This window comes from Trachypithecus francoisi, unplaced genomic scaffold (assembly GCF_009764315.1).
Source record: "Trachypithecus francoisi isolate TF-2019V2 unplaced genomic scaffold, Tfra_2.0 Contig01705, whole genome shotgun sequence".
Taxonomy (NCBI): domain Eukaryota; kingdom Metazoa; phylum Chordata; class Mammalia; order Primates; family Cercopithecidae; genus Trachypithecus; species Trachypithecus francoisi.
The window spans coordinates 691,420-708,878 of NW_022681450.1; the positions used below are offsets into that span (position 1 = coordinate 691,420).

The 17,459-nt window shown below is 55.5% G+C and overlaps 1 protein-coding gene across 2 annotated transcripts in view; it reads left to right on the plus strand.

Moving 5' to 3' along the window:
- ATP1A3 (ATPase Na+/K+ transporting subunit alpha 3) overlaps positions 1–17,459 on the plus strand; it is a 28,645-nt gene that overhangs the window by 5,371 nt on the left and 5,815 nt on the right. Inside the window, exons 2-16 of one of the 2 annotated variants that reach the window (XM_033198090.1) lie at positions 390–476; positions 575–634; positions 1,178–1,381; positions 3,072–3,185; positions 3,303–3,437; positions 4,619–4,736; positions 4,857–5,125; positions 8,929–9,127; positions 9,204–9,313; positions 9,399–9,533; positions 12,235–12,427; positions 12,699–12,874; positions 12,953–13,089; positions 14,440–14,590; positions 15,216–15,384. In XM_033198090.1, coding sequence (XP_033053981.1) covers positions 390–476; positions 575–634; positions 1,178–1,381; positions 3,072–3,185; positions 3,303–3,437; positions 4,619–4,736; positions 4,857–5,125; positions 8,929–9,127; positions 9,204–9,313; positions 9,399–9,533; positions 12,235–12,427; positions 12,699–12,874; positions 12,953–13,089; positions 14,440–14,590; positions 15,216–15,384 — 2,257 coding nt within the window. Of the gene's footprint in view, positions 1–350; positions 477–574; positions 635–1,177; positions 1,382–3,071; positions 3,186–3,302; positions 3,438–4,618; positions 4,737–4,856; positions 5,126–8,928; positions 9,128–9,203; positions 9,314–9,398; positions 9,534–12,234; positions 12,428–12,698; positions 12,875–12,952; positions 13,090–14,439; positions 14,591–15,215; positions 15,385–17,459 lie in introns of both variants that reach the window. The other variant, XM_033198084.1, reaches the window with a different exon arrangement.

Consider the following 17,459-nt stretch of genomic DNA (forward strand, 5'->3'; position numbering starts at 1 on the left):
CAAAAACAAAGTCACATAGACACAGAACACAGAAGGGGAGAGACCCGCAAAGATGGGCATGGAAACAGAGAGAGACAGAAACATAGGCAGAAGCCAGACAGAGACCTTTAGGGACAGAGACTCAGAGACACACAGAACCAGAGACAGGGAAGCCGATCAGAGCAGATGAGACTCACCGAGGCCTGAGAGTCACCAGAGGCAGAAAGGAGGTGAAGTCATCCAGAGGTGCCGGGAGACACAGGGAGACTCCGAGAGGCAGAGACCCCCACCCAGAGATGCAGGGGTACCGGCCAGGAGGATAGCCAGGGCACGGAGGGCCGGTGCCCCCTGGAACCCCTTCTCGCCCGCAGTCTGGTGACTCTGACAGCTATCGTATCGCCACCTCGCAGGACAAGAAAGATGACAAGGACTCGCCCAAGAAGAACAAGGGCAAGGAGCGCCGGGACCTGGATGACCTCAAGAAGGAAGTGGCTATGGTAAGCCTTGCCCTCTGCCCGCACACCCTCCCAGAGAGCCTCACCAGTTCCTGGCTGGCCTAGGCACTCATCGTCTTCCCCAAACTCCTGTTCCTCAGACAGAGCACAAGATGTCAGTGGAAGAGGTCTGCCGGAAATACAACACAGACTGTGTGCAGGTGCGGCCAGGCTGCGGGCTGGGACCATGGGAACTAGGGAGGAGGAGCTGGGGGCTGGGACTCCTGGGTCTGAAGGAGGTGGGGCTGGAGTCTGGACCACTGGATCTGAGGGAGGAGGGGCTGGGGGCCGGGACCCCTGGGTCTGAGGGAGGAGGGGCTAGGGGCTGGGATCCCTGGATCTGAGGGAGGAGGGGCTGTGGTCTAGATCCCTGGGTCTGAGGGAGGAGGAGCTGGGACCTGGACTCCTGGAACTGAGGGAGGAGGGACTGGGGCCTGGACCCCTGGAACTGAGGGAGGAGGGGCTGGGGACCTGGAGTCCTGGGTCTGAGGGAGGCAGGGTGGGAGTCTGGACTCCTGGGTCTGAGGGAGGAGGGGCTAGGGGCCTGGATTCCTGGGTCTGAGGGAGGAGGGGCTGGGGGCCTGGACTCCTGGGTCTGAGGGAGGAGGGGCTGGGGCTGGTGTCTTAAGTTCTGGGGGTCTGGTGAAGGTCTGGGGTGCCAGGGTTGCCCAGGGAGGGTTCTATGTGAGTCCTCTGTCCCTCAGGGTTTGACCCACAGCAAAGCCCAGGAGATCCTGGCCCGGGACGGGCCGAACGCACTCACGCCACCGCCTACCACCCCAGAGTGGGTCAAGTTTTGCCGGCAGCTCTTCGGGGGCTTCTCCATCCTGCTGTGGATTGGGGCCATCCTCTGCTTCCTGGCCTACGGTATCCAGGCGGGCACCGAGGACGACCCCTCTGGTGACAACGTGAGTGCCTGGACCCTGCCCTACGCAAGGCCCTACACATTTATTTATGGATACCACCCCCCAACTTCTTCCCATCCCTCAGGCTTTTCACAGCCCACTCTCTCCCTTTTTCCCATCTAACTCACAATCACCCAGCAGGAGAACCAGATCAAATACAAGGCAAACTGAGGCTCAGAAAAGCCAGGTAACTTGTCCAAGGCCCCTCAGCAGGACGTGTGACCCAGGGCTATGTCCTAAGGCTGTGTGACCTCAGTGGCCTTGAGAACAGACACCAGCAGGTGGTCATGGCCTGACAGATACCCAGAGTGAGTATCACATAGAGATCCAGGCACACCCCGCTGCTGATACATCAGGGCCCATCCCCATAACACAAGGACACATTCGAGATGCAGCCTCAGATCCCATGCACGTAACACAGACCCACACACCAGCCACACAGAGATGCTCACCTGCTTAGGTGCACACACATGCATGCCTGTGGAGGGTCAACACAGACACCACACCAGGATATGGATTCAAACACGGCCACCTAATTCAGAAACACAGACACAGACTCAGACATACATTGACAGAGAAACTCAAACACACACACACAGCAATGCAGGCATAACGTGGTGACTGAGAGATGTGAGAGTCAGGCACAGACAGTGTCCTTAGATATTCAAATCTAAACAGTCTCAGACATAAGCTCTCACAGAGAGGCAAAGCTGGAGACACAGAGACAGAGACCCACATACAGAGAACCAAAGAAGCTGCCTTATAGAATGTAAAGTCAGGCATGCAGCCAGTCATACAGACACACGGACAGACAGCTGCATCCTAGACTCTTTAACATGTGCAGGAGGACAGACACACACACAAAATAGATGGACAAGTCGGGTGTGGTGGCTCACGCCTGTCACCCCAGCTCCTTGGGAGGCCGAGGCAGGAGGCTTACTTGAGGCCAGGAGTTCCAGAAACCTGAGTTTCCCAGACAGACCCAGTCTCTAAAAAAATACAAAAAAATACAAAAAAACAGGCCTGGTGGTGCACACCTGTAGTGCTAGCTATTCTGGAGGCTGAGGTGGGAGGATTGCTTGAATCTGGGGAGGTTGAGGCTACAGTGAGCTGAGATTGCGCCACTGTACTCTAGGCTGGGTAGTAGAGCGAGACCTGTCTCAAAAAAAAAAAAAAAAAAAAAAGGCCAGGAACGGTGGCTCATGCCTGTAATCCCAGCACTTTTGGAGGCCAAGGCGGTGGATCCCAAGGTCAGGAGATCAAGACTATCCTAGCCAATGTGGTGAAACCCCATCTCTACTAAAAACACAAAAAATTAGTCGGGTGTGGTGGTACACGCCTGTAGTCCCAGCTACTCGGGGCTGAGGCAGGAGGATCGCTTGAACTAGGAAGAGGAGCTTGTAGTGAGCCAAGATCATGCCACTGCACTCCAGCCTGGGTGACAGAGCGAGACTCTGTCTCAAAAAAAAAACAAAAAAATCGACAGACCCTTAGATTCAAACACAACCATTACAGAAAGAGGGACTCAAGCACAGACAGGGGAGACTCAGACACACCAACCCTCATAACCAATCTGGGGTCAGACACACAAATACAGACCCCCATTGACACAAAGCTCCCTTCCCAGGTGTGCAGGGACTGGTGGGGAGCGGCTTGGGCGGCCCCTGATCAACATCCCCACATCTCCCCACAGCTGTACCTGGGCATTGTGCTGGCGGCCGTGGTGATCATCACTGGCTGCTTCTCGTACTACCAGGAGGCCAAGAGCTCCAAGATCATGGAGTCCTTCAAGAACATGGTGCCGCAGGTGAAGGGTGCCCGGCAAGGGGTCAGATAGGGGTGTTAGTGTATGGGCTGGGGGCTGGGCCCAATGACCCCCAGGCAGAGGGAGTCTTGGAGGTCACATTACTCCATCCCACCCCAGCAAGCCCTGGTGATCCGGGAAGGTGAGAAGATGCAGGTGAACGCTGAGGAGGTGGTGGTCGGGGACCTGGTGGAGATCAAGGGCGGAGACCGAGTGCCAGCTGACCTGCGGATCATCTCAGCCCACGGCTGCAAGGTGGGCCTGGGCCTGGGACCGGGCTTTACCCTCCCTCAGGCTGCCCCGGAGTCCATGCCCAGCCCCTCCTCCCTCAGACCCAGGTGCCCAGGCCCCAACCCCTCCTCCCTCAGACCCAGGGGTCCAGACCTAGCCCCTTCTCCCTCAGACTCAGAAGTCCATGCCCAGCCCCTCCTCCCTCAGACCCAGGAGCCCAGGCCCAGCCCCTCCTCCCTCAGACCCAGGAGCCTAGGCCCAGTCCCTCCTCCCTCAGACCCAGGGGTCCAGACCTAGCCCCTTCTCCCTCAGAATCAGAAGTCCAGGTCCCAGCCCCTCCTCCTTCAGACCCAAGTCCAGGCCCCAACCCCTCCTCCCTCAGACCCAGGAGCCCAGGCCCCACCCCTCCTCCCTCAGACCCAGGAGTCCAGGCCCCAACCCCTCCTCCCTCAGACCCAAGAGTCCAGGCCCCAACCCCTCCTCCCTCAGACCCAAGAGTCCAGGCCCCAACCCTCCTCCCTCAGACCCAAGAGTCCAGGCCCCAACCCCTCCTCCCTCAGACCCAGGAGCCTAGGCCCAGTCCCTCCTCCCTCAGACCCAGGGGTCCAGACCTAGCCCCTTCTCCCTCAGACTCAGAAGTCCAGGTCCCAGCCCCTCCTCCTTCAGACCCGAGTCCAGGCCCCAACCCTCCTCCCTCAGACCCAGGAGCCCAGGCCCCAACCCCTCCTCCCTCAGACCCAGGAGTCCAGGCCCCAACCCCTCCTCCCTCAGACCCAGGAGTCCAGGCCCCACCCCTCCTCCCTCAGACCCAAGAGTCTAGGCCCCAACCCCTCCTCCCTCAGACCCAAGAGTCCAGGCCCCAACCCCTCCTCCCTCAGACCCAGGGGTCCAGGCCCCCAGGCCCTCCTCCTTCAGACCTAGGAGTTTAGACCCTGGGACCCCTCCTTACCCAAAAGTCAGGAGTCCAGGCCTAGCCCTCACCCTTCGGAGATCCTTACGGACCCCAGACCTTGGCCAGCAGCCCTGTGTCCTCCCCACCTTCAAGATTCCAGCCTCTGGCCTCCCACACACCACTTGCCCACTGGGCACCCAGGCTTCTAGCTTTGATCTCCAGGCACACAGCCTTCAGCCCCAAGCCCTCTGTACAAACACCCTCCTGTCCCAGGCCCTGGACTGAACCCTGTCTCTGTTGCACCTACCCCTAGGTGGACAACTCCTCCCTGACTGGCGAATCCGAGCCCCAGACTCGCTCTCCCGACTGCACACACGACAATCCCTTGGAGACTCGGAACATCACCTTCTTCTCCACCAACTGTGTGGAAGGTGAGGCTGGTGCAGAGAAGACACACAGCTGGGGCAGACACAGGGACGTGTCCCAAGGGGTCAGGGCCTCTGGAATCTCCCTGAGCCACCCCACCTCAGCCTAACCCCTCTGGCCTGCAGGCACGGCTCGGGGCGTGGTGGTGGCCACGGGCGACCGTACTGTCATGGGCCGCATTGCCACCCTGGCCTCAGGTCTGGAGGTGGGCAAGACGCCCATCGCCATCGAGATTGAGCACTTCATCCAGCTCATCACTGGTGTGGCTGTCTTCCTGGGCGTTTCCTTCTTCATCCTCTCCCTCATTCTCGGATACACCTGGCTCGAGGCTGTGATCTTCCTCATCGGCATCATCGTGGCCAATGTCCCAGAGGGTCTGCTGGCCACTGTCACTGTAAGGCCGGGCTCCTGCGTCTGGGCGGGGAGGGCCTGGGGGCCTGGGCCCCTGAGTCTGAGGGAGGAGGGGCTGGAGGCCTGGACCCATGTGTCTAGGGGAGGTGAGGCTGGGAAAGAAGGGGCTGGGGTCCTGGATCACAGTGTTCTTGTGAAAGACAACCTGGGCCTGACTCAGAGGGCCTCATTAACAAAGCAAACAAAGAAACAAACAAAAATCTGGAGAAACACTGGCAAGCCATAAAGAGCCAACAATCCTATCGCTTGTTAAGTTTACTTACAAAATTAAGAAGTGCACGCTCGGCCGGGCGCAGTGGCTCAAACCTGTAATCCCAGCACTTTGGGAGGCCGAGATGGGCGGATCACGAGGTCAGGAGATCGAGACCATCCTGGCTAACACGGTGAAACCCCGTCTGTACTAAAAATACAAAAAACTAGCCGGGCGAGGTGGCGGGCGCCTGTAGTCCCAGCTACTCGGGAGGCTGAGGCAGGAGAATGGCGTAAACCCGGGAGGCGGAGCTTGCAGTGAGCTGAGATCTGGCCACTGCAGTCTAGTCCGGGCGACAGAGCGAGACTCCGCCTCAAAAAAAAAAAAAGAAGTGCACGCTCATGATGAAAAGTTAAAAGCGTACACCAAGTTAAAAAATAAAGGCCGGGCGCGGTGGCTCACGCCTGTAATCCCAGCACTTTGGGAGGCCGAGACGGGTGGATCACGAGGTCAGGAGATCAAGACCATCCTGGCTAACATGGTGAAACCCCGTCTCTACTAAAAAATACAAAAAACTAGCCGGGCGAGGTGGCGGGCACCTGTAGTCCCAGCTACTCAGGAGGCTGAGGCAGGAGAATGGCGTAAACCTGGGAGGCAGAGCATGCAGTGAGCTGACATCCGGCCACTGTACTCCAGCCTGGATGACAAGAGCCAGACTGTCTCAAATAAAATAAAATAAAATTTAAAAATTAGCCAGGCGTGTTGGTACATGCCTGTAGTCCCAGCTATTCGAGAGGCTGACCCAGGAGGTTGAGGCTGTAGTGAGCCATGATTGCACTACTGCGCTCCAGGTTGTTTGTCATACTAATACTAATACTAATAATAATAATTTAAAAGTTTTCCTCTGGCTGCTTTGCTGCCTGCTTCACCCCAGAAGTCCATTCTCTGTGAGGTCCTCCTGACAGCTGTGAGCATATTGACTAAATGCTGTCTTCAAGGTGCATGCCAGGGACTATCCTGAAAGTATCATTTTCTTTTTTCATTCTTTGACTTAATGTTTTATGCAAAGTTTTACATATCAGGGCCGGGCAGAGTGGCTCACGCCTGTAATCCCGGCACTTTGGGAATCCGAGGTGGGTGGATCACTTGAGATGAAGAGTTCAAGACCAGCCTGGCCAACATGACAAAACCCTATCTCTACTAAGAATACAAAAATTAGCCAGGCGTGGTGGTGGATGCCTATGATCCCAGCTACTGAGGAGGCTGAGGCACGAGAATCGTTTGAACCTGGGAGGCGGAGTTCGCAGTGAACTGAGACTGAGCCACTGCACTCCAGCCCGGCCGACAGAGTGAGACTGTGTCTTTTAAAAAGCAAAAACAAGGCCGGGCGCGGTGGCTCAAGCCTGTAATCCCAGCACTTTGGGAGGCCGAGATGGGCGGATCACGAGGTCAGGAGATCGAGACCATCCTGGCTAATACGGTGAAACCCCGTCTCTACTAAAAAAATACAAAAAAAAAACTAGCCGGGTGCGGTGGCGGGCGCCTGTAGTCCCAGCTACTCCGGAGGCTGAGGCAGGAGAATGGCGGGAACCCGGGAGGCAGAGCTTGCAGTGAGCTGAGATCGGGCCACTGCACTCCAGCCTGGGCGACAGAGCGAGACTCCGTCTCAAAAAAAAAAAAAAGCAAAAACAAAAAAACAAAACAAAAACAAAACAAAACAACAAAAAAACAAGTTTACCGTTTTCTGTATTAGCTATGTTGAATGCTACCTTATGTCAAAGGGATTTTTATACGCAACGGATTAAGCATATTGTGAACATATAGTCTGATGATTTGGGGCAAACTGAACACAATCACGTCAGCTGCATCAAGATTGCATCTCCCTGAAGCCCTCTCAAGACCTTATTTAGCCACTGCCCCCGCAGCCAAGGGTAACCCCTAATCTGGCTGCTAACAGCATAGATTAACTTTGCCTGTGTTGAAACTTCGTATTAACAGAATAATTCAGTATGAACTCATTTCTGGCCCTTTTTGGCTGAACATGTTTTTGACCTTCACCCATGCGGGTGCAGGCAGCAGTAATGTATTTGTTTTTATCAATGTATAGCATTCCATTGTCCACAATTTATCTTTTCTGCTGTTAGTGGACATCTGAGTTGTTTGCAGTTTTGGACGATTTTTTTTTTTTTTTTGAGACGGAGTCTCGCTCTGTCACCCAGGCTGGAGTGCAGTGGTGCGATCTCGGCTCACTGCAAGCTCCGCCTCCCGGGTTCATGCCATTCTCCTGCCTCAGCCTCCCGAGTAGCTGGGACTACAGGAGCCCGCCACCTCGCCTGGCTAATTTTTTTTATTTTTTAGTAGAGACAGGGTTTCACCGTGTTAGCCAGGATGGTCTCGATCTCCTGATCTCATGATCTGCCTGCCTCGGCCTCCCAGAGTGCTGGGATTACAGGCGTGAGCCACCATGCCTGGTCAATTTTTTTTTTTTTTTTTGAGACGGAGTCTCGCTCTGTCGCCGGGGCTGGAGTGCAGTGGCCGGATCTCAGCTCACTGCAAGCTCCACCTCCCGGGTTTATGCCATTCTCCTGCCTCAGCCTCCCGAGTAGCTGGGACTACAGGCGCCTGCCACCTCTCCCAGCTAATTTTTTGTATTTTTAGTAGAGACGGGGTTTCACCGTGTTAGCCAGGATGGTCTCGATCTCCTAACCTCGTGATCCGCCCGTCTCGGCCTCCCAAAGTGCTGGGATTACAGGCTTGAGCCACCGCACCCGGCCTTTTTTTTTTTTTTTTTGAGTCAGAGTCTCACTCTATTGCCCAGGCTGGTGTGTAGTGTCACGATCTCGGATCACTGCAACCTCCGCCTCCTGGATTCAAGGGATTCTCGTGCCTCAGCTTCCGAAGTAGCTGGGATTACAGGTGTTCACCACCATGCCCGGCTAACTTTTGTATTTTTAGTAGGGACGGGGTTTCACCATGTTAGCCAGGCTGGTCTCAAACTCCTGATCTAAAGTGATGTGCCTACCTTGGTCTCCCAAAGTCCTGGGATTACAGGCGTGAGCCACCGCGTCTGGCCTGGACAATATTTTAAGACAGAGTCTCACTCTGTTGCCCAGACTGGAGTGTAGTGGTGCCATCGTAGCTTACTGCAGCCTTGAACTCCTGGGCTCAAGCGATCCTCCTGCCTCAGCTTCCCAAGTAGCTAAGACTACTGGTGCGTGCCGCCATGCCTGGCTAATAGAAAAAACAAAAAAATCTCTAGAGTTGAGGTCTCACTGTGTTGCCCAGGCTAGTCTTAAACTCCTGGGCTCACACAATCCTTGCGCCAAAGTGCTGGGATTACAGGCGTGAGTCACTGCACCTGGCCATTTTGCACTATTATGCATGTGGCTGCTATGAGCATTCTAGTCCCTGTCTTTGGGTATCTCTGCCCTGTTTCTGTTGGTCTGAACTTGAGGGTGGCGTTGCTGCCTCGTTCTTTTCCAGGCCTTCAAGATTCTCCCGGGGCCGGGCAGCTGGGCTATGGCCCTTGTGTCATTCATCCAACCCTGCCCGCCGGGCTTGTCCCTGTAACTTGCCTGCCCTTGCTCGCCCTCCAGGTGTGTCTGACGCTGACTGCCAAGCGCATGGCCCGGAAGAACTGCCTGGTGAAGAACCTGGAGGCTGTAGAAACCCTGGGCTCCACGTCCACCATCTGCTCGGACAAGACAGGGACCCTCACTCAGAACCGCATGACAGTCGCCCACATGTGGTTTGACAACCAGATCCATGAGGCTGACACCACTGAGGACCAGTCAGGTGAGCGCAGGCCCCGGGTGAGGACCATGGGCGCCTGGCTCCAGGAGCCCCTGGCCCTCACATGTGCCTCCCCCAGGGACCTCATTCGACAAGAGCTCACACACCTGGGTGGCCCTGTCCCACATCGCCGGGCTCTGCAATCGCGCCGTCTTCAAGGGTGGTCAGGACAACATCCCTGTGCTCAAGGTGAGTTCAGCTGCTGGCCTCACCTCGGCCCCGCCTGTGTCCTCCCCTCCGCTGCCCCTGCTCTGACAACTCTCTCTCCCTGCAGAGGGATGTGGCCGGGGATGCCTCTGAATCTGCCCTGCTCAAGTGCATCGAGCTGTCCTCTGGCTCCGTGAAGCTGATGCGTGAACGCAACAAGAAAGTGGCTGAGATTCCCTTTAATTCCACCAACAAATACCAGGTACTTTGGGCTTTCCGGGAGAGCCAACCTGGACCTCAGGCTCCCTATGATGCCTGTAAAGAGGTGTCATAGAGCCTTGATTTTCCCATCTGTAAAATGGTAATGATAATACCTACCTGGTGGGGAGAGGAACAGGGAGAACCTGAGAGTAGGAGCCAGATCTCTGTTGGAGTGAGACGCTGAGGAATAAAGATCTTCCTGCAGGCCGAGCGTGGTGGCTCACATCTCTAACACCAGCACTTTAGGAGGCTGAGGCAGGAGGATCACTTGAGGCCAGGAGTTTGAGACCAGCCTGGGCAAGATGGCAAAACCCCATCTGTATGAATTTTTTTTTTTTTTTTTTTAATTAGCCAGGTGTGGTGGTATGTGCCCGTGAGCTCAGCGATTTGGGAGTCTGAGGCAGGAGGATTGCCTGAGCCGGGGAGGTTGGGGCTGCAGAGAGCCTACATCATGCACTGCACTCCAGCCTGGGTGACAGAGCAAGACCCTGACTCAAAAAAGAAAAAAAGTTTTCCTACAGCAGAGAGTGGGAACAAGCGGGAGACCTCTTGGGGCAGAGCAGCAACTTTCAATTATTCAGCAAACTTTTTTTTTTTGAGACAGAGTCTCACTCTGTTGCCCAGGCTGCAGTGCAGTGGCGCGATCTCGGCTTACTGCAGGCTCCACCCCCCAGGTTCACACCATTCTCCTGCCTCAGCCTCCCAAGTAGCTGGGACTACAGGCGCCTGCCACCATGCCCGGCTAATTTTTTGTATTTTTAGTAGAGACGGGGTTTCACCGTGTTAGCCAGGATGGTCTCTATCTCCTGACCTCGTGATCTGCCCGCCTCAGCCTCCCAAAGTGCTGGGATTACAGGCGTGAGCCACCGCGCCCGGCCTCAGCAAACTTTTTTTTTGAGACGGAGTCTCGGTCTGTCTCCCAGGCTGGAATGCAGTGGTGTGATCTCAGCTCACTGCAACCTCTGCCTCTGGGTTCAAGTGATTCTTGTATCTCAGCCTCCCAAGTAGCTGGAATTAGAGGCGTGCACCACCACGCCCAGCTAATTTTTGTATTTTTAGTATTGATGGGGTTTCACCATGTTGGCCAGGCTGGTCTTGAACCCCTGACCTGAAGTGATCCCCCCACCTTGGCCTCCCAAAGTCCTGGGATTACAGGCATAAGCCACCATGCCTGGCCCATTCAGTATACATTTTTTGAGCAGCCACCACATGTTAGGCGCTGTTTTGGGTGCTGGGTGTATACACAGTAGTGAGTGAAATGGTGAAGTCCCCCACTCTCTGGGACTTACGCTCTGGCTCCAGAAGACGGGCAATAACAAAGGCATGAGGAGGTAATAATAGTGGTTGTGGTGCTGAGGGAGGGAGCCCTTCAGGTGTCTGGGGAAAGAGCACTTGGGTAGCAGGCACAGCCTGTGCAAAGGCACAGAGGCGGGAGTGTGCTGGCGCATCTGAACGCCAGCCAGCCAGCCAGCCAGTGCAGAGGGGCTGGGAGCCAGGGAGCGTGGTGGGAGTGGTGGGTGCTGGCTAGATCCTGTCAGACCTCACGGGCATGGAGAGGACTTGGCTGTGACTCTGAGGAGCACACAAGCCTCCAGGGGCTTCTGAGCCAAAGAGACACAGGAGTTGACTCAGAGCTTTTAGAATAACTTTATTAAGATATAATTAACATACCGTAGCTCGTCCCTCTAAGTGTATAATAGTTTTAGTATATTTGCAGATATAGGCAGTCATCCACATAGTCAATTTTAGAGCATTTTCATCACCTCCAAAAAGAAACCCCGCATCGCTCAGCTGTCACCCGCCCCCTCCTCCCCCACACTCCCAGCCCTAAGCAACCACTAACCTACTTTCTGTCTGTATGGATTTGCCTATTCTGGACATTTCATAAAAATGGAAGCATATGGCTGGGCGTGGTGGCTCACGCCTGTAATCCCAGCACTTTGGGAGACTGAGGCAGGAGGATCGCTTGAACTCAGGAAATTGAGACCAGCGTGGGCAACATACGGAGAGCACATCTCTACAAAAAATTGGCCAGGCATGGTGGTGCGGACCTGTGGTCCCTGCTACGTGGTAGACTGAGGTGGGAGGATCGCATGAACCTGGGAAGTCAAGGCTGCAGTGAGCTATGATCTCGCCACTGTTCTCCAGCCTGGGTGACAGAATAAGACCCTGTCTTTAAAAAAAAAACAAAAACAAAAAACGGTGGGGGGAGGGGAGCACGAGCGTGGTGGATTACGCCTGTTGTCCCACCACTTTGAGGGGCTGAGGAGGGCAGATCACTTGAGGCCAGGAGTTCAAGACCAGTCTGGCCAACATGGCAAAATCCCGTCTGTACTAAAAATGCAAAAGTTAGCTGGGTGTGGTGGTGGTGCCTGTAATCCCAGCTACTCGGGAGGCTGAGGCAGGAGAATCGCTTGAACCCAGGAGGCGGAGGTTGCAGTGAGCTGAGATCGCACCACTGCACTCCAACCTGGGCAACAGAGTGAGACTCCATCTCCAAAAAAAAGAGAGAAAGAAATATCCATGAGATAGACAGAAGCGGACAGGAATGAGCAGAGGTCTCTTGAGAGAGTGTCCCCTCTGGGGGAGCCCTGGTGTGGGTCTGACCTGGCACCTTTGGCTCTGGACCAGGGACAGGATGGGGCAGGGAGCTTCCTGGTGTCTGCGTGGCTCAGGCACGCCACCCTCTGCTCCATCCCCAGCTCTCCATCCATGAGACTGAGGACCCCAACGACAACCGATACCTCCTGGTGATGAAGGGTGCCCCCGAGCGCATCCTGGACCGCTGCTCCACCATCCTGCTGCAGGGCAAGGAGCAGCCTCTGGATGAGGAGATGAAGGAGGCCTTCCAGAACGCCTACCTCGAGCTCGGCGGCCTGGGCGAGCGCGTGCTTGGTGCGAGGCTGCCGGGCGGGCTCTGGGGTCCCTAGAGGGCAAGGAGGGTTGTGATGCTGCCCAAAGCCTGGCTCAGTCCGGGGCCTCCCAGAATGTAGTGTGAATGAATGAATGAATGAATGAATGAGAGAGGAAGGCATCCTAGGAAATGAATGCTGACCAGCCGTCTTGCCGATGGGGAGATGGAATGCAGGCGATGCAGACATCTAGGGGCATGGGGCAGAGGTTCTGAGGCTGGAACCCTCACACCTCAACCCTTTCCTGCCGCCAGGTTTCTGCCATTATTACCTGCCCGAGGAGCAGTTCCCCAAGGGCTTTGCCTTCGACTGTGATGATGTGAACTTCACTACAGACAACCTCTGCTTCGTGGGCCTCATGTCCATGATCGACCCACCCCGGGCAGCCGTCCCTGACGCGGTGGGCAAGTGTCGCAGCGCAGGCATCAAGGTGTGGCTTGGGGTGGCTGGGGAAGGTGAGGCCAGGCATGGGGCGGGGGAGGCCATCCCTAAAAATCAATGCCTGCAGGTCATCATGGTCACCGGCGATCACCCCATCACGGCCAAGGCCATTGCCAAGGGCGTGGGCATCATCTCTGAGGGCAACGAGACTGTGGAGGACATCGCCGCCCGTCTCAACATTCCCGTCAGCCAGGTTAACCCCCGGTGAGCCACCCATCCCAACCAGGACCCTGGACATCCCTCTAGGATGTTGACACAGGGGGCTGCCTCCCCGCAACCTCCCTCTGCATTGCCCGTCCCGTTCTTTCTGGGACTTCTCCATGGACCAGGCCCTGGGTCCGGCCCTCCGTCCAGTGTGGGGACATTGCAGCCACAGAGGTAGCCAGGCATAGGTTTGCATCCCAGTGTTTTTTTTTTTTGTTTTTTTTTGTTTTGAGACGGAGTCTCGCTGTCATCCAGGCTAGAGTGCAGTAGCGCAATCGTGTCTCACTGCAACCTCTGCCTCCCAGGTTCAAGCAATTCTGTGCCTCAGCCTCAGCCTCCCAAGTAACTGGGATTACAGGGGCCCTCCACTACACCCAGCTAATTTTTTTTTGTACTTTTAGTAGAGATGAGGTTTCACTATGTTGGCCAGGCTGATCTCGAACTCCTGACCTCAGGTGATCCACCTGCCTCGGCCTCCCAAAGTGCTGGGATTACAGGCGTGAGCCACCGTGCCCTGCCTGCATCCCAGCTTTTACTGCTCACAAACTGTGTGACATTGGGCAAGTCCTTTAGCATCCATGAACTTCAGTTGGCCCATCTCTAAAATGGGCTACTAATAATTCCTATCTCAGAGGATTCAGTAGAATCCAGTACTTCTGTGTCTGTCTCTCTTTTTTCCTGTCTGTCTCTCTTTGTCTCTCTCTTTTCTGTTCTGTTTTTCTGACTTCTTCAATTTTTCCATCCTCATGCCTATCTCCGACTCTGCCTCCCCTCCATTTGTCCATATATCTCCGTTCCTCTGAATCCACTGCCCCATGTCTGGGCGCAGTGGCTCATGCCTGTAATCCCAGCACTTTGGGAGGCCGAGTCAGGTGGATCACTTGAGGTCAGGAGTTCGAGAGCAGCCTGGCCAACATGGCAAAACCCCAACTCCACTAAAAAATAAAAAAAATTAGCCAGGCGTGATGGTGGGCACCTGTAATCCCAGCTACTAGGGAGACTGACATGGGAGAATTGCTTGAACCCAGGAAGCAGAGGTTGCAGTGAGCTGAGATCGCACCACTGGGCTTCAGCCTGTGTGACAGAGCAAGACTCCATCTCAAAAATAATACATAACATACATACATACATACATACACTGCCCGGAAGTCCTTCCTCAGGTCTGCCCGCATGCCCTGCTGCAGTAGTCCCCTTCTCCCCTGCTTCCCCCAGAGGCCCCTTCCCGCAGCCCCTGGTCCTCTGGCTCTCCTGTTTGTGGAGCTGGCCCCTCTGTTTCTCTGTCCTTCAGGGGTCACTGTGCCACTCCTCACACACCCTGACCTCAGCCATCACCCTCTCTGCTCTTCCCAGGGATGCCAAGGCCTGTGTGATCCACGGCACCGACCTCAAGGACTTCACCTCCGAGCAAATTGATGAGATCCTGCAGAATCACACCGAGATCGTCTTCGCCCGCACGTCCCCCCAGCAGAAGCTTATCATTGTGGAGGGCTGTCAGAGACAGGTGTGCTGCGCTCCCGCAGAGGAGGGGACGGGGCCTTGACTCCTGGGTCCTCACTGAGGCTGGGGCCTGGATTCCTGGGTCTGAGGGAGGAGGGGCTGGGGGCCTGGATTCCTGGGTCTGAGGGAGGAGGGGCTGGGGGCCTGGACCCTTGGGTCTGAAAGAGGAGGGGCTGGGGTCCTGGACTCCTGGGTCTGAGGGAGGAGGGGCTGGCGGCCTGGACTCCTGGGTCTCAGGGAGGAGGTGGCTGGAGGTCTGGACCCTTGGGTCTGAAAGAGGAGGGGCTTGGGGCCTGGATTCCTGGGTCTGAGGGAGAAGGGGTGGGGGCTTGGACCTTTCCATCTGAGGGAGGAGGGGCTGGGGGCTTGGACCCTTGGGTCTGAGGGAGGAGAGGCTGGGGGCCTGGACTCCTGGGTCTGAGGGAGAAGGAGGCTGGTGGCCTAGACCCCTGGGTCTGAGGGAAGAGGGTCTGGGGGTTTGGACGACCCGGTCTGAGGGAGGAAGGTCTGCGGGCCTGAACTCCTAGGTCTGAGGGGAAGAGGAGGTTGGGGACCTGAACTTCTGGATCTGAGGGAGGAGACTCTGGGGCCTGGCCTCTGGGTGTCATCCTTACCCTCTCTCCCTCCAGGGTGCAATTGTGGCTGTGACCGGGGATGGTGTGAACGACTCCCCCGCTCTGAAGAAGGCCGACATTGGGGTGGCCATGGGCATCGCTGGCTCGGATGTCTCCAAGCAGGCAGCCGACATGATCCTATTGGACGACAACTTTGCCTCCATTGTCACAGGGGTAGAGGAGGGTGAGTTGGCCAGGGCTGGCCCTGGAGACCAGGGTCACTGCCAGAGGCCTGAGACCAGCAAGGGGAACTGGCCAGGGCTGCAGGGGGATGTGTGGCAGAGACCACAGCCCCCTTGGCCCTGGAGGAGCTTGAGACTGTCCTTTTCTGTCTTCCTTCCCTGTGGGGTCAGAAGCTCCCCTGGGCAGGACTGAGCTGACATATTTCAGGGTCCCCGCATCATCCAGCCCAGGTACCATCTGGTGGGTGAAGCTGACTTGGAGACTTTTTAAAAATATTATCGGCTGGGCGCAGTGGCTCACACCTGTAATCCCAGCACTTTGGGAGGCTGAGGCAGGCGGATCACAAGGTCAGGAGATCGAGAACATCCTGGCTAACACCCCTGGTGAAACCCCGTCTCTACTAAAAATACAAAAAATTAGCCAGGCATGGTGGCGTGCGCCTGTAATCCCAGTTACTCGGGAGGCTGAGGCAGGAGAATGGTGTGAACCCAGGAGGCAGAGCTTGCAGTGTGCCGAGATCGTGCCACTGAACTCCAGCCTGGGCAACAACAGAGCAAGACTCCGTCTCAAAAAAAAAAAGAAAAAAAAAAATTCTCAAGCCAAACCAGAGGGAAGTCAGGGACCCTGGGGAGGCCTCAGGGGGCCCCTCTGCCAACCTGGGCCGCAGGTCAAGGGAGCTTCCCAGAGTGTACAGGGATGGCTGAGCCAAGTCGGGGGCCATGCTGTGATGTCCACATAGACTAGTGCCAGGGAGTCGCAGGCAGAGGAGCCGGTACACAGGCAAGGCGGTGTGAGGGACTGGGTCTGAGGCTGGTGTTGCTGCTGAGGTGGGGGCACTGGGAGCCCGGGCTGCAGAGCCCACAGGCACCACCTCCTGACAGGCCCAGAAGAGGCCACAGAAGGGCTGGTTCACATTCAGATTTATTCTGATCATCAGATTAATTCATGATAATTATAAACAAATGCAAAAAGGCATTCAGGAAAAAAATTGGAATTAAATTACCCATAACCTCGCCATCCAGAAATAATCACGATTCATGCCTTGGTGGATTTTCTTGCAATTTCTCTCTCCTATTTGAAATGTCTCTAGTGTAAAAAGTAGTTCATGGTAAAAGAGAATTCAAACAGCAAAGCTGAGCCCAGAGTAACAGATTAAATGTCCTTAGCCCTTGTTTCCTATGTCCCAGAGGAAACCATGGTTAACATCTTTTTATCCCCCCAGGAGACATCTTTTTGGGGGCAGTGGGGGCAGGGATAGGGTCTCAATCTGTCACCCAGGATGGAGTGCAGTGGCACAATCACGGCTCACTGCAGCCTCCACCTCCTGGACTTAATCGATCCTCCTGCCTCAGGCCCCTAAGTAGCTGAGACTACAGGTATGCACCACCACACCTGGCTGATTTTTAAGATTTTGTAGAGATGGGGTTTCACCATGTTTCCCAGGCTAGTCTTTTATTTTTTGAGACAGAGTCTTGCTCTGTTTCCCAGGCTGGAGTACAGGCGCCCAATCTAGGCTCACTGTAACCTCCACCTCCTGGGTTCAAGCGATTCTCCTGCTTCAGCCTCCCGAGTAGCTAGAATTACAGGTGCATGCCACCACACCAAGCTAATTTTTGTATTTTTAGTAGAGATGGGGTTTCACCATATTAGCCAGGCTGGTCTTGATCTGCTGACCTGAAGTGATCCCCACACCTCGGCCTCCCAAAGTGCTGGGATGGCAGGTGTGAGCCACCTCACCCGGCCAAGCAATCCTCCCACCTTGGCCTCCCAATTTGCTGGGATTACAGGTGTAAGCCACCACGCCTGGCCTCCCCAAGGCATCTTATGCATACACAGTACACACACTGTCTCAGATACAGCCATCCGCTCCTTCTGAATCTTGTGCATCATGCTAGAAGCTGGGAGGCAGCTGTGAGCAGAGCAGGCACCATCCCTGTTCTCTTGGGGCTGGAGAGACAGCCTTAAACAAGTTAACAGATACATAATTACAAATTGTGATATATGCCCGGAAGAAAGCAGGTCGCTGCAATAGATAATAATGAGAGTCCTGCCCAGATGGGGTGGACATGGAAGGCC